This window comes from Watersipora subatra, chromosome 4, assembly GCF_963576615.1.
Source record: "Watersipora subatra chromosome 4, tzWatSuba1.1, whole genome shotgun sequence".
In the NCBI taxonomy this organism is placed as follows: Eukaryota; Metazoa; Bryozoa; class Gymnolaemata; order Cheilostomatida; family Watersiporidae; genus Watersipora; species Watersipora subatra.
In genome coordinates, this window is record NC_088711.1 from 11,148,106 (window position 1) to 11,165,226 (window position 17,121).

General features: G+C 37.1%; 1 protein-coding gene across 2 annotated transcripts in view; it reads left to right on the forward strand.

Annotated features, from left to right (window-relative positions):
- Nucleotides 1-8,401: 8,401 nt before the first annotated feature.
- The window catches only part of LOC137395267 (peroxidasin homolog), a 28,409-nt gene continuing 19,689 nt past the window's right edge, over nucleotides 8,402-17,121 (forward strand). For both annotated transcript variants that reach the window (XM_068082136.1, XM_068082135.1), the window contains exons 1-7: nucleotides 8,402-8,428; nucleotides 9,045-9,116; nucleotides 10,704-10,775; nucleotides 12,878-13,041; nucleotides 13,458-13,719; nucleotides 14,473-14,657; nucleotides 16,817-16,916. In XM_068082136.1, the coding sequence (XP_067938237.1) occupies nucleotides 10,720-10,775; nucleotides 12,878-13,041; nucleotides 13,458-13,719; nucleotides 14,473-14,657; nucleotides 16,817-16,916 (767 nt within the window). In that variant the 5' untranslated portion in view covers nucleotides 8,402-8,428; nucleotides 9,045-9,116; nucleotides 10,704-10,719. The remainder of the gene's footprint in view (nucleotides 8,429-9,044; nucleotides 9,117-10,703; nucleotides 10,776-12,877; nucleotides 13,042-13,457; nucleotides 13,720-14,472; nucleotides 14,658-16,816; nucleotides 16,917-17,121) is intronic.

Sequence of the window (17,121 nt, forward strand, 5' to 3'; positions counted from 1 at the left end):
ATGGATGAGTCGACCAGTTGTGTCTCTTGTTCGCTGCCCTGATATTTCTTTACAATGAAACGAGCAGCAGTGTAATCGCCTTCAAAGCTTTTATTGACATAGCTTGTAGCCTGAGGGCCCATAACTAGCACTCCACTACTCTCACTTGAACAGTCGTCTTCCATTTCAAGGTTTGTAGCCTGAGGTTCTATACCTAGCACTCCACTACTCTCACTTGAGCTGTCATCTTCCATTTCATGGTTTGTTGCCTGAGGCTCTATACCTAGTACTCCACTATCCCCACTTGAGCTACTATCTTCCATTTCAACTATTTCAACTTCAGACATCTGTGACCGCTTTCTTAGCTGATACATCTACAAGATGCATAAGTACAAGATGTATAACTGAGGCATAAGATATAAAAACTCATACAGTATAACATGCAGCAGCGCATATCTGAACTAAACTTCAGTATGCTGTACAATGGTTTGTAATAGCCATGATTTACTGTGCACAACTTTTTTTATGTAAATTTATAAGCCAAAATGGTCTTGAAATTTCAAAAAAGGGCATGACATAGCCCCGTGTTTGTAATACACCAGTCTGTTTTAGCCATAACTTTCTGTATAATATGAAAGTTTAGATGAAAGTACAAGTTTTAGCTACACTGTTAGTGGAAACACCAATGATTGTTGGTTCTCACTAGCATTTGGGTCTTTTTAACTTCTCTGATGGCAAAGCATAATAATTGAATGTGTGGATAAGGTTGACAGTTTCCACTAATTAAAGCTCAGGAGACTGCAACTCCTGCCTATTTGAAGCAATGGTCATCTTTTTCGATTTTTTATGGTGGCTTATAAAATAATAGATAAAAATTACCACAGGGTGCTCAATAGATCACAAAGGTAAAAGTCATATAGACTAGTGGTAGCTTATTATTAGTAGTTGGCTACTAACTACACTTCTGAATGGGCCGCCATAAAGATTCACTTCTGCTACTTACCCTGAATATAAGCTCACAGTTGTTCATGAAGATCATCCAACTCTGATGGTTTATAGATGAGAAATTCATGTCGCCTTTTCTGTCTTCTCTTCTGAACAAACTGTTCTCTTTAACTGTTGGTATTGGATTAACCAATTATATCTACAGCACCAAAACGAACGGCTCGTAGCACTCTATCGATTATTATAAATCAATTAGGTAAGACATCGCCTTCGGCTATTATTGGTTTCTTTTGGAAAGTAAAACGGACATGGCCTGAAGTGCTAGAGAAAACTTAGGAGGCAGACTTATAGCTGCCAGAGTGAGTTGGTAGACAAAGGAATACACGCACTCATCATTTCCTATAGCTCATAGTTCAGCTGTTGTCGCTAATTTAAGATGACAGTTGCTGACTGATTTTATTACATCTTCGGAATCAATAAAATCAGTGCTGCCAAACGTTTCCTTTATCATCACGTGCTTTCTGCTGTAATTCAACTATTAGTCATCAATATCAGAACCTGTAGAATTTTTCTATCTTGTTTAATACTCATCTGCACTCTGTCATGACTTCTATATGGTTTATCTTAGAGTTGTCTTATCTAAATAACACAACTCCATTCCGACTAATAACTTGAGTAATAGCGAGAAGCATTAGATATCTGGTGTCAGAGAGTGTACATATTTCAGTAAAACTGTACATGTATGCAGATACAAGGCAAAAATACTGGCCCAGAGAGTGTACACATTTCAGTAAAACTGTACATGTATGCGGATACAAGGCAACAATACTGGCCTGTTTCGTATCAACTTTTCTGCAACATCTTTGCTTATCATTTCTTATTATTAATTATCGCGAGCAAAATTTTAAAATCATGACAATAACATTTACGGAAACGCATCAGCAAGCAAAGAACCTGCTAAACTTCACTACTTTGTAAACCCTTAGCATATACACAAACTGGTTTATTGATATGTATAACCCTGGTTTATCACCTAGCAACGCAGTTGGCATAGATTTATATAGAATAGAAATAGAATTACCCTTTTTAACTTCTGTTCTCATAACTTTGTTGTGTTTTGAATATATTCCAAAGGACCATTTCCTACTCTTTTGTTGTCAACATGGTGGATGAAATGGTTGATGGAGATGAGTATACTGACACAGGGTTTGATATTAACATGATTTATATAAACATATATATTTTTTGTCCAAACCTATTCAAACAAGGAAAGCCTATTGTTAACTGGAATAAGTTGCAACTAGTGTTAAGTAGTAAACCTTTCCAAGACGTGATTCTATCAACAAGAATTACAGGCTGCTAATAAATAACTTGGTGTTTCTGACATTCAACAATAAAGCTTGTTTAGTTATTATTATATTCATCTGTGCTTGTCATAACATTTTTTCCATACTTATAATGATTTTACCAGCGCTGCTGCGGTATTTGTCATGAAAACTTTGAATGTCAGCTGAATGATAATATAGGCTTTGGTCAGAACTATATGGAGGTGCTGATCTGTGACTTTAAACAACTTTCTCAAAGTTTGTCAAAAAGATTTGAAAAAGTTCTTGCTAAAACTTAATAGCCTCCTTTTTCTGTACACCCTATTTCTTAATTTGAGGTTGTCAAAACAAACCCTCCTCAGCGATTAGCCAATGGTTTTATAAATATGTAGTGGTAATGACTGCCAGCGTAGTATGCTATCACTATGTGATAACCTCACTCAAATATAGCCTCAAATACATTGATATTAGTTTGCTTGCATCACTTTGTCTAAAAACTTTCATGCTTTGTTAAGGTTACATGCTTGCTGGTGCTGAGGCTAGAGCACTCATTGCTCACTGCTTAGTAATTGGCAGGTATGTATTTAGGGAACGCAATGTGCGGTCACCTGAGAGCAGCTGTTGAACTAGTAAAAGAGTGCAGGCAATCCTGTAACTAATCACACTTGCTCCAACTTTATAAACAATTAGCTGTGGGTTCAACACGACTCTTAAAACAACTTCTCCTCTTCGAAGCAACATACGAAAAAGATAGTGGTGAGGTTGGAGGTTGTACAACTACGACAGCGCATGGCTCGAGATATGACATCCGACACGCCGCAAAGAACACTCTCGATAGTTCTGCCTTTGCTGCTTGTGTGGATATCTGTTGCAAAGGCTCAGCCGTCTGGCTGCCCCGACTCCTGTCTCTGCTTTCAAAGAGATAATGGCATGGTGGTACGGTGTATGTTTGTCGGGCTAACTGAGGTTCCTCGTGTGCCTATTGAAACTGCTATACTGTGAGTATTCTCAATATATTCTCACATAAGTCAATATCCTTTTACTTGTGATATGCAAATAAGTTATACGACTCTTCAAGACAGTTGCTACCTAATCTTTACTATAAAGAGATGCCCTGGAATAAAGTTATTTACAATATATTCTTTTATCTAATAAAAGTATTGTTTGGATGCAGTAAGGTGATTGTTTATAACTGTCTAAACAATGCTGTATGTTACAAAATTATTAGAAAGTATAAATCAGCCTTATTACTTGATAGAAAATGGACTCAATCAAATCTACAAGGATATTAGTATCCTCTAATACAGCACACAACCTTGGGGATGATTTTCATATAAATCGTAAATGCATCTGTATATATAGTTAAGCCAACTTCTGAAGGAAATTGGTTCACGGTCTATTAGATACCAGTTTCATGTAAGATGGCAGCAAATATTTTGGTAGGGATCAAAACCACTTCAATTAGGTAGTGTGTTTTGTTTGTTGCGGAGTGTATATATGACAATCAGGTCTGCCCACTCATAAAGAGTCACTCTTTGAACTGATATATTTTAGTGATGTACACACCAGTACATGATTCAACTGAAAGTTTATATTATTCTCTAACACCTGTATATAAATAAATACATATATAAAATCATATAATATACTGTATGATTTTATACACAATATTGTATAATATATTGTATATGGTGTAAATATAATATCATTAAAAATACTAGTTTCATAAAGAATAATAAAGAAAAAGCACTCAATGCACTATGTGTAGAGTGAATTATGCTATAATATGAAATATAAAGACTACTAAGCTATTAGTCATTCGCTACAAATTTGAAACAAATGGACTAACTGTGTTCTTTATATTATAGTAAATATACATGTATATACACATTTGTTCATTGGTTTTGTTCTTATAGTAACTATACTTGTGTGAAGATTAATGATAGAGGAATATCATTGTCAGAAATGAGTTGAGATATTGAGAGTACTGTTAAATTCACATCGTGGTACACTCAGTTAAATGTTTGCATATTGAAGTATCACATTTCATAACAATTGTTTGACTTCATGACCTGCCTCGACCTCCACCTCACAGAATAATTTGCTATCTGCCCACCGGGTGCTTAGGCCGGATTGATCTACATGTAAATGTGTAGTTTTACTATTGGCATCTTTATGCTCTCAGATGATTTTGAATGTTAACTGATAGGTAGTGCAGGTGGTGGAGGTGTTATGGCATTGCAGTGGCAGGTAGTGCAGGTGGTGGAGGCGTTATGGCATTGCAGTGGCAGGTAGTGCAGGTGATGGAAGCACTATGGTATAGCCGTGACAGGTAGTGCAGGTGGGGGAGATATTATGGCATTGCAGTGCTCAGAATTGTTAACCACTTTAGTTAGTTTTTGTTTTCTGTCAAAACTAGCTGGGTACGAGATCTATTGATAGTCATCTATATACTGAACAAACCTCAAGGCAAACATATCTGTACAGATGTATAGATATGTTTTCTGTCGCTGTTTTAATGCTGGTAATTGTTAACTAGAATTTGACCTGCAGTTTGTCGACTGCATATATGTACACAAGCACTTTTATAGACTCAAAGAATGCCTGTGCCGCTAGCTCAGACTGAAAGAAGCTTTTTATTGGCAGCTCTGTGATGAACTAGACAATAGCAATTGAATGTAGAGTGAGTGAAATAGACTCAGCTGATGAATTGTGTATAAACAAAGACACGATTTAGTTGATGTACAATTGAACGTATAAATTCTATCTCAGTGGTTCTTAATCTGGGGTTCATCGAACATTAGGAGAACATTAGTGAGCCAGTCTCCGGTGGAGGTCTCTCAAAGGTAAAGGCAAAAATCACACTGATTTGTGAGGTCATGTCTTCATGAAAAGATATGTAATTCGTTGTGAGTTCTTGCCGTGTATTGGTTTTGTTTTTTGAACACAGTAATGTTAATGCACAGCTTATTTTGTGCAAACATAAACTGTGGTCCTGAGTCCTGTGTCCTGAGTGTGAAAAAAATCATATTTTATTTTTTAATAATGAAGAATTGGGTGAAAGCTCGTATGAAACTGATTTCGGCTCATCCCGTCCATCAAAGTTAAGAACGACTGTTCTAGCTGGTTAATACTTAATATATCACTATCAAGCGAGGTAGGCTTGCAAATATAAATTAATTTTTTGAATATTAAACAGATTAAATGTTAGTCGTATGGTTTTAGTAAACTGTCAGAGTTATTCTCTCCATCGCAAAGCGAGTGTGTTTACTGAAGATCCAATTATAAACATGAGATTTGTATTATCTGGGGCGAGACTCTGTCACAATATTTTTGGATAGTTATAAACTTTATTTACGCAAGTCAGCGCTGTTTAAAGCAAGTTAGACCATGAGACAAAGAAATAGTAAAGTAAATTATGTGTAGGCCTAACCCTACTGAAAAAAAAAATTTTTGCGTATCGATGTTCTATAATGCAAATTGGCAAGATGTTAGTGTCTGGTATAAGATGTAGTGTTTTTGGGAAAGTAGGAATATAATGGATGGTCAGACAGATTTGAGTATTTTAAACAGCAAATATTTACGTTGGCAACTTTTTGAAGTTTTGTATGCATTCGAATGTATGGCAGAAGTGATCGTTGCTACCTATGACAGGTAACCTACTATTTACTAGAGTACAACTGTCTTATCGCTCGTTTGGCAAAGGAAGGATGAACAATTATATTACACTCATCTGCTGAATGGAATTGCTGGAAGCGCTCTTCTTTCCTCTGCTCAGCATTTCTCACACTAATTAGAATGAGTCACGAGAATAAAACTTGGCAGCGGTAGAACTGCACGCTGTCTGAAAAGTCTTAATACGTCAATATCTGTGGTTAAAAGTTTACCGAGGCGGCTTGCTGTTTGGCAGCCATTCATTTTATATCTCACTTGCTTCTTACGACATAGAAAAGTGCGTACAGTCTTTAATCAATTGCGCACTTTGCCTTAACTTTAGCCAGGCAGCTACAAATAATATCCACGTGTAATCGAGTTCCTATTTACCTCATATTTAATTTAAAGTGTGTTGTGGTTAGAGATGGGTCCTGCAATGAACATTTACACCATTTATCAATTGTTATCATGTTATCATGTTGCCGTTTAGTTACTAGTGACATGCTGTCGGTGTTGTTTACAGAGACCTCAGGTTCAACAGAATATCAACTATCTCCCCAGGAATATTTGAAGGTCTTACTTCTCTATACACATTGTGAGTGTATTAAACTGTACTACTAAGCTATGACAATTTCAGATTTAAAAATGAACTTAGACAAAATTTCATTAGATTTTATCAGAAATTATCGGCATGTTTTATCATTTGTAATTGTTTTTTGTGTTTGAGGTGGCCTTACTTCCAGGATTTTTTAAGATTACAATTGACAAAACTTGATACCGGTTAAAACGCCCAGAAAAAAATACATGCTTTATGATGTCATTTGTTGTTATCATTGCGATAGTTGATATCATCTATTGGGCTCAAGTGGCAGCGTTACGCGTCTCTATTCCGTAGGCCTCTTTGCACATATAGATGCCACGAGCGCACTTTCGCATGATAGGAGCATTTTAAACGCGATCAAGTTTGTTCGATTTTAATCTTGGAACATCCTGGCAGTCAGACCTCAAACATAAAAAACAATCACCAATAATAGACAAATATGGATAATTTCTGATAAGACATTGTGCAAGTTTATCTTTAATCAATCGTATAAGCTGGTACTTTTCTTTATGCATAACTTTAGTAATTGTTCATTTGCTTCGGCTGCTCAAAAACTCAAAATTTTTGCCGATAGTTACTATTCGCTAGTGTCAGCATGGTTAATGATTGATAGAATGGTGGTACTATACACCTCATAGTCGCTAGTGTCGGTATGGTCAATGATTGGCAGAATGGTGGTACTATACACCTTATAGTCGCTAGTGTCAGCATGGTTAATGGTTGACAGAGTGGTGGTACTATACACCTTATAGTCGCTAGTGTCAGCATGGTTAATGATTGACAAAATGGTGGTATTATACACCTTATAGTCGCTAGTGTCAGCATGGTCAATGGTTGACAGAGTGGTGGTACTATACACCTTATAGTCGCTAGTGTCAGCATGGTCAATGGTTGACAGAGTGGTGGTACTATACACCTTATAGTCGCTAGTGTCAGCATGGTTAATGATTGACAAAATGGTGGTACTACACACCTGATAGTCGCTAGTGTCAGCATGGTTAATAATTGACATAGTGGTGGTACTACACGCCTTATAGTCACTAGTGTCAGCATGGTTAATAATTGACAGAGTGGTGGTACTACACACCTTATAGTCGCTAGTGTCAGCATGGTTAATGATTGACAGAGTGGTGGTACTATACACCTTATAGTCGCTAGTGTCAGCATGGTTAATGATTGGCAGAGTGGTGGTACTACACACCTTATAGTTGCTAGTGTCAGCATGGTTAATAATTGACAAAGTGGTGGTACTACACACCTGATAGTTACTAGTGTCAGCATGGTTAATGATTGGCAGAGTGGTGGTACTATACACCTTATAGTCACTAGTGTCAGCATGGTTAATGATTGACAGAGTGGTGGTACTACACACCTTATAGTCACTAGTGTCAGCATGGTTAATGATTGACAGAATGGTGGTACTATACACATTATAGTCACCAGTGTCAGCATGGTCAATGATTGACAGAGTGGTGGTACTATACACCTTATAGTTGCTAGTGTCAGCATGGTTAATGATTGAAAAAGTGTTGGTACTACACACCTTATAGTCGCTAGTGTCGGTATGGTCAACAATACCTCTGTAGATCGTACAATGCATAGTTACTGTCGATGCTTAAAATTTGATGGATGGGCAGCTGCTTAAAATAGCACAGGAAATTCTTCTAACCCTGTGACCTAATGTATAGGGACATCTGTGAAATGGTCCTAATCTCTCATACACTATAGGTCTTTATGAAATACAACTGCATAGTTGATAGGTTTTTGACAACCGACTCAATGGTTGATATATAAGTTAAATTATAAGCATGTATATTTAAACTGTCTTTGTGTAATTTGCTTTCCTTTGTAGACTGTTGAACAGCAATGAACTTGAAGAAATTCCAGATGAGGCATTTAAAGGCCTGGACAATCTAAAATATCTGTATGGAAGCTAAACTCCTGTTTGTTATACACAAACTAGCTGAATGAGAGTATATTGCTGCCTTCTTACTCGCTATGGCTATGTTTCCATGATGCGCATAATTCGCAAATTTGAGCCAACCCGCAAGTCAATCAGATCATGGAAACGGTATAAATCTGCAAGCTAAGCGAGTTTTGCGACTTGCAAAACATTACCAAATCCATCATGCTTGCGAATAATGGAAACAGTACTTGCAAATGATGCGCATTAAAACACTGCGCCAGCTATTCAATTTTAAACATTTTCATTACTTTCGTTGTTCTTTTTCGATCGATTTTCACGTGTTTGCGTCGCTAATTATTAACTTATAGCGTACAATTCCTTACCTTTTTTCAACAAGACGCCAGAGTCAATCCGCATCATACGATTGTCCATAGAAACCCTTAATTCACACAGTAGCACAACTTCAAATCGACATGATGCGCGTCATGGATACATAGAGTATGACTGGCTCATTGCTTTTTTATACGTTAGTAAATTCATGTAAATGTTGAAGCCAATGTAAACATTTTAGATATCTGCACTAGACATTGTCTAGACTAGTTTTACCTTACCGAGTTTGTGAATTGTTTTATAGGTATTTATACAAAAATAAGCTAAAATCTCTTGGAGCGAGAGCTTTTGTTGGACTGGGTAAAGTAGAACAGCTGTAAGTACTTAACCTATGGCACTTCTATGCGCATGTAATCACTTCTCTGTTTTGCAAACCTATGTCTATGTGATCATGGGCTCTCTTCACAATAAATTGTGTCTCCATTTAAATTGTATATTGTGACTAGATGGATTTCCTTTTTGATCTGTTAGGCTGACCCTAATTTGAGTGATGTGATGTATAACGATGCTTAATGGAGTTGTGCATGGGTATGAGTGTCATTGTGTATGGCTGCTCTCTCTCCTACTGTCTTGTTTCATCTTTTGTAAAAAAAACTCTTACATAGCAGATTGACATCTCAACCAATCAGCTGTCTTTGCTCCTACAACAAAAAACATTGAAATGCCACACGCTAAAAATAGAATTATAAAATATAAGTGCCATTTCAGGCATGGCCTAGATAATTTTTACATAATTTTTTTATATTACAATTGCTTAATGGATTTGAACACTTCAAACATGAGAAATTGGTGCGTACAATCAACTGGGCCCTGTCTAACATGGCATTTACATTCTATGAATATATTTGAAACATGTTTAAACATGGGCTTTTCTGTTCTTAAAGCTGAGAACTAAAAATGCATCAAAAAGCTTTTACTTCATTTTAATGTTTAAAGTTAATTCCTTTATTTCTTTCTTATTTTTTTGTCTATCTCGTATAGCTGCAGCCGTCTGGGTAGTAGATACGACAGATAGTATAAAGTTAAGCAGTAGGTATTGTTACGTTTAAGAGGGCTGATGATCAAAGACTTCTTATTGTATTTGCTAAAGTATTTGAGCAAATGGCTCCGATTAACTCTTAAATCTTGGCTAGGGACATATAAAGGTTACTCGGTCCTCGCTGACTTACTGCATTCCTCCTCTTTCTCACGCAGCCCCAAAATCGCTGGCCTTATGCAACACGTTTAGCCCTCATTACCTCCTAATTGTACTAACTACCTGCATACTCTATAGTGCGCATCCATCGCGATGAGAATGTTTCTGCGACTGTTACTGGTTTTTTGGTGAAATTGGCTCGCAGTGAATCATTTTGGATGGGAGTGCTAATTGTTGTAATGCGGTGGTCAGTAGTCTAGGTGTTTGTTAATATAATTAACCCTGTGTTCATAAGGTTGTCTGATGATATTTTCTGCAGGTACGTACATTCAAATGACATCGATCATTTACATGTACAAACATTTCAGGGGCTCGTATCGCTCCAACGTCTGTAAGTGCTTGCAATTTATTGCCCTCGGGCACTTAGCTTAGACAACTTTCATCTGATCCTTTCCAAATATGCGGTTATTGTAGTGGATTTTACCCCTCGCCTCTGGCGCTGTTAACAGTGCTATTAAGTGACACTATGTATTTGACTTGGAGCAGTTTTCCCTGCCTGTTTGTCCTACTGTGCCTGTTGTCTGCATGGCTTGTTTGGGTGGCCAGTCCATCGCCCCCTCCATTCTACCTATCATGTTATGTTGAGATTCTCCACATTCCTCTTAGCCTACGTATTCAAGAATGACTTTTATTATTGAATTTAAAATGTTATTATTATCTATTCTCATACCAATAAAATGTATTCTTGCATAATTACTATTATTACAGATTTCTCCATAACAACATGCTGAAAACATTACCCGCGGCTGCCATCACTCCTCTCATTGAGCTTTCTAGATTGTAAGTAGATAAAGTATTGTATATACAAATGTATTTTAGTTCTTTGTTCACATCAATGTTGTTCTTTTCTTTCGATCATTCAAACTTTGCCATGACACTGTATTTAACCTTGTGGATGAACCAGTTGCGTCGATGGCCCAGTGCAAGGAACCTCATAAAGTGAGAATTCTAATATATAAATATTAAACGCGGTAAAACTAATGTGACAATGATGTCAGTGAAACGTGATGTCAAACATTGTGACAGGCAATGTCAGGTGCCTAAAATAACTAATGCTTACCAGTGATGCGAAATGTTAGACTCATTGTCCACAATGCAAGCATTTCCAGGCCTACGCGCAACATAGAGACTCAAGGCTATTGTTAGGCGAAAATGTATAGCTTTGCTTCACTTTGTCTTCAATTTAGGTCTGAAACAGGAGCGGTTATTGCACAATCTTTAGTCTATAGCCAGCGAAAAGAACAATTACTCTCTAACATTTACTGGATCTTTGCGGTAACAGGCTATTGTTATCCCGTAATCTTATTCTCACAAACGCTTGAGGCATTCTCTCTTTTTGTTTATGTTTGCTGATCATTGTTTGTATTGCTGGCACGTATAACTTTTTGCTAAGTTCAATGCAAATTGAATTAGTCTTTCAGCGTCCGCCGCGTATGTTTGATGAAATTGTATGTACGCTAACTTCGTTCCCGTTCTCCCACACTTTTCAATGCCGGGGAAATTAATTGCTTAATTTCGCGTTGCAATCTCCTGGCTAGATAATAAGTAGATCTTGATTGCATAAAAGTGTATAATGAAGCTATGAAGCTTTGTTCTTTATAACATCAGCTGATGCATCTAGATGATGCGAGTCTTTGGTACCGACAGCATAGCAATAAATTCTTGGTGTTATCTTGGGCTCTGCTCAATTTAGTTCGAAAGTTAAAATTATGTTTGTCCTTGACCGAAAGCTTATAATTATATGCAGCGTGATAGAATCTTCTGCTTATGCGCTTCTACTTTGTAGAACATGAGTTAGTAACATGAGGTAGTAAATGATTATATTTGTGGCTGAAATCGTTTGGCACTAAAATTAACTTGCACAAAATTCTTGTAGATTCTATCAGGAAGTATCGGTATTTTTCTATCATTTGCGATTGTTTTTGATGTTTGAGGTGATCTCACTGCCAGGATGTTTCAAAATTATAATCGGCAATACTTGATCGCAGTTAAAATGCTCAAAGAAAAAATATGTGCGAAATGACATCACTAGTTGCTATCGTGGCTTAGTTGATATTGGCTATTGCGTTCAAGTTGCAGCATGACGCGTCTCTATGCTGTCAGTCTCTTTGCAACTATAGACATCATAATCACACTTTCACTTGATCCGAGCGTTTTAACCGCCATCAAGTTTTGTCAATTTTAATCTTGAAACATGCTGGCAGTCAGTTTACCTTAAGCATCAAAAATAATCGCAAAAGACAGAAAAAATACCCGATACTTTTTAATAAAACTTACGAAGATTTTGTGCACGTTAATCTTTAAATCAAACAAAAACTTAATTAATGCTGACAGAAGCAGGTGCGGTTTGAATAGAGAGTCAGCAAGACTTAATGCTGACAGAAGCAGGTGCGGTTTGAATAGAGAGTCAGCAAGACTTAATGCTGACAGAAGCAGGTGCGGTTTGAATAGAGAGTCAGCAAGACTTAATGCTGACAGAAGCAGGTGCGGTTTGAATAGAGAGTCAGCAAGACTTAATGCTGACAGAAGCAGGTGCGGTTTGAATAGAGAGTCAGCAAGACTTAATGCTGACAGAAGCAGGTGCGGTTTGAATAGAGAGTCAGCAAGACTTCAGTTGAATTATTTCTGACTATGACAGCCAGCACCTGATTATGTTTAGGGTCTGTCTGTGCTAGTGAAACGTTGTGAGAAACATTTGACCAGTAGGAATGTAAAACTTGTTATTAATTTTAGTTAAAAAACAGTGTTCTACATGAAATGTTTTTGGTTGGCAGCTGACATTGTGATTCAAACAGGAACTTTTTCAAAAAATGTTGACAGTCTCTTCCCATGTTTCTTCTGATATCAATATCTAACATTCATATCAACACTGACTGTTTTAGCCGACTTGACTCGAACCCTCTCGTGTGTGATTGTAAACTAAAGTGGCTCAAGGCGTACGCAGCCAACAACACTAATCTGATGGAAGTTGCAGCAACCTGTTTTAAACCTGATGAACTGAATGGTGTCGCCGTCACCGAGGTCGCTTATGAACAATTTAACTGCCGTAAGTTTACCAATTTTTGTTTTAGTTTCTCCGAATTGTTTATTTATCTTATGATAGTGCAATAATTGAAATTTTAAAAATTTAGTATTATTATATTAAATTTGTGATTTTATTGCTGATATTGTGGCTGTCTGTTAGAACCTTGAATCGGCAGTTGAACTTTAAAAAGTTTGTTCATCGAAAGGTTACACACTGATAGCTTTTTTTAAATAGCGGGAATTGCAAAGAGGGAACATTGAAAGCACAAAGAAGTGGATTACAAATTGGATTACAAATGGATTGTGACAAAAGTTCTATTAGCAGCATTATATTACTTTCTCTTTTGATTTTTGAGAATGAAACTGATAGTTAACCAAGTACAACAAGTATGTCATCTCTCTATAGAAACCACTTGCATGTAACCTCTACTTCTTTAGCTGACACACCCCCATTTGCTTCTCGAGAGTTGCCCACAATTCCTCTCACAACAACTACAACTCCTCACTCGGTTGCCTCTGATGGTCGCCCGGTAAGCCAAATCTCAAATTTTGTGCCAACTGTGTCAAGAGTCGTAGGGATGAAGAGGCCTGAGCTGACCGCCCAGCCAGTTGACGTGGAGGTCAGAGAAGGGGACAGAGTCTACATGGACTGTGCAGCTGATGGGGAGCCAACTCCAAAGATTGCTTGGTTTCACAATGAGTAAATAACTAAATATGCAGAAAATTATTACCGTATTTTAGACCAGCGTACAAACTGTGAGTAGTAGAAGTCTATAATTGCTGCCGATGTTTGTTTATCTTAAAGAGCCAGCGAAACTAAATCCAGTTTTACCTCAACTCTTTAAGCTACAGTAGCTAGAATTAGCAACATCTTAGTGTACCAGCCCTTTGGTGTTTCAGGTTTTACTCCAGTTTAAAACCTGGTGCAGGTGTTGTTCAGGTGGTAACTATGAAAAGCATGTAGCTTCATCTGTAACTAAGACGCAGTGCAAAAACTACCGATTATATACCCTGGACAATAAAACTAAACAAAACTTATTGTTTCTTAATATTGTAAGATAGCCCAATATTTATGTGAGAGAGACTACATTTGGCAAGTACTTAATTCTTAAAATTAGCTTCTAACTAAGAGTGACTGATAAATTTTGTTAGAAGCAAGTGGCTAGTACAGTCAATAGTATGTGATTAGTACTGTCAATAGTATGTGACTAGTACTGTCAGTAGTAGGTGACTTGCACTGTCAGTAGTATGTGATTAGTACTGTCAGTAGTAAGTGACTAGTACTGTCAGTAGTAGGTGACTAAGTACTACCAGACGCAAGAGTTAATATGAAAATAACTGACTCACAAGTTCAAATCAACAGACTTTCTATGTTGATTGCTGATGCCAACATCCATGCTATTACATGTTTCAAGTGCCCTATCATGTACTTTCAGCTATGTGTATCTTATAGAAATGAGGTTATAACAAACGACATTGAGCCATCGAGCAGGTACCACCTGCTGTCAGATGGCAGACTCATGATAGACAGGGCCACCTCACTTGACCAAGGCAGGTATGGATGTATGGCTACAAATGAAGCTGGTGAAGCTATTAGTGGTCCTGCAATGCTTTTACTGCAGCAGGATGAACCTGCCGGTGAGTGTCAACTAGCTGTCATAATGGTATGGCTTGTAGTTACATATAGAGTGTGTCCTGTACAATAGTAAAAGTGTTTCACATCAAGTAATCATTACTTTATGCGCTATTAGACATATAACTGTGTATAGTGTTTATACCTGAAACCTTTGCATGTTTACTCAGTAAAATCTGAAATTAGCAGCTAAGACGTAATTTGGCAGCTGCCATAGTTGTCTTTTGAGACATTTGAATGATCTAAAGTTGCTGGTTGTTTGGAAATTTAAACCATAACTGCCACGTACAACTTTTATCGTTTTTTCTAGGCAAACCAGACACACTGATTCCGATCTTGTACTCAAAATAAATATTGGTCCACTAACTTTCAAAGTCATTAAGGCTTTTTTAAAGCGTTTCAATATCCGTCTCAAAAACAACCCAATCGGCACAACAAGCTCTGCCCATAAATATGTGACGTAGCCTAGCTTTTTAGGAACAGAAGTTAGGGATGTTTAGTCCGATTTAGAATGATAGAGATGTCTAAATTCAGCCTTCAAAATAACCTCAGTCTTTTATGAAAGGTAGATAAGCTATCTAACATTGCTCGTAGCTTGTTGCAGGATGTTTAATAGGCTGAACGTCAAGAAAAATGAGCTCAAAATAACGCGATTTTATCACAAGCTAGCGTTATTATAGCGTTTTTTGGAGCTCATTTTTAAATATCCAATGTTAAATAGCTTAACTACCTTTTATAAAAGACTGAGATTATTTTGAAGGCTGAATGTAGATAATAATGGGTTTTAAGACACCTATATCTATCATTCTAACTCGGACTAAGCATCCCCAATTTCCGTTCCTAAAAAGCTAGCGTACGTCACATATTTATGGGCGGAGCTTGTTGTGATGATCGTGTTGTTTTTGAGACCGATATTAAAGCGCTGTAAACAAGCCTTCATTACTCTGAAAGTTAGTGGACCAATATTTATGTTGAGTACAAAATCGGAATCAGCGTGTCTGATTTACCTAGAAATTACGATTAAAGTTGTACGTGACAGTTATGGTTTAGGGTGAAATAATTGTTGCAATATTTCTTTGTAAAATAAAACCATTGTTTTTTTATTTTGCAAGGTGTCTATGGTAACCACGCGTGCATACCGCACAATAGTTATTGTTTCCATAAATTTAGGCCTACGTATTGTATAACCAGTTAGGAATGTTTTATCTAAATGTTAACGTCTTACAGATATGTCATATGAGTCTTTCTTAGAAATGTTATGAAATATAACAGCTGTTGACCAGCTCAAAACTGAATGCTGTTTTTACAAGACCACAGTCTGATGATGTTTAACAGCGCCCTCGCTTGACCTCACTTGTCACTTTATGACATCATTCGACATCATATACCCCATAAAGTCAGCGCTTGCATGCCTTAGCTTTGGTTAACTTATAACTATTAAATTACCTCTTTCTAGAATTTTCTGTTTTTAAGCAACAGTAAATTTGCTATACTTTACTCACGAGCATTCCTCATTTAATGTAATATTATTGCATTTTATATTATCTTGTGATGGATTGACCTTCACCATGGTCAGTATTTGAGTTTAATTTTATTTAATTGGTCAATGCTAAATAAACTGAATCAGGCCATATATAAAAAAATATTTTCTGTAAGAGCCGTGTCTGTCCATCTGTTTGTCCGCTCGTCCATCCGTTTGTCCGAAGCCACGGTTGTACATGTAGGTTGAAGATAGATAGCTTCCTGATTCAAACCCATGATGGTCACCATGGTAACCATCACTCGACCCACTTCCCCAATCAACCACCAACTAGCCTTCTATAGTAATTGTACATAGTTATGACACATTGCGATCTCTCTTTAGGCACACTAGACTGACAGTATACTAGTAATAATCACATGGAAATTCAAAAGTATTTAGAAAATACATTCTTATGATATAAGGGTATTCTAGGTGTAGGACGGACAAAATGTTTGTTTGGTGTGCGCAATGGTTTTTGTTAGTGGTATGTGGCTATGAAGTGGGTGGTTGTGCCTACAGTATAGTCTGTATATTATACCACTGTCCTCATATTATTATTCAGACAAGATAGAATCGTGTTTCCTGCATTGTTGCAGTCATTGATCTTTGGTCCTATGGTCTAGGTAAAGCTATCATTTGTAGTTCGAACAAGGTTCATCACTCAGCCTAGAGATCAGACGGTTTCTATTGGAGGAAGTATTTCTCTCACATGTACGGCATCTGGCTCTGCAGAACTCTCATGGTCAGTGCCTACAGGTCTCATAGTTACATCTGAAACCATGTCTTCTATTGCTGTAACATCATAAACTCTGTAGAACTCTGGCAGCTTATACTCCAATACAACCTCTCATGGTGTGGAATAATGAAAAAAAAAACTGTCAGTTCCCTTTACCCTCCATAAGAATGCAAGAATAAATACACCGAGTGTATCAAATACAATAATATAT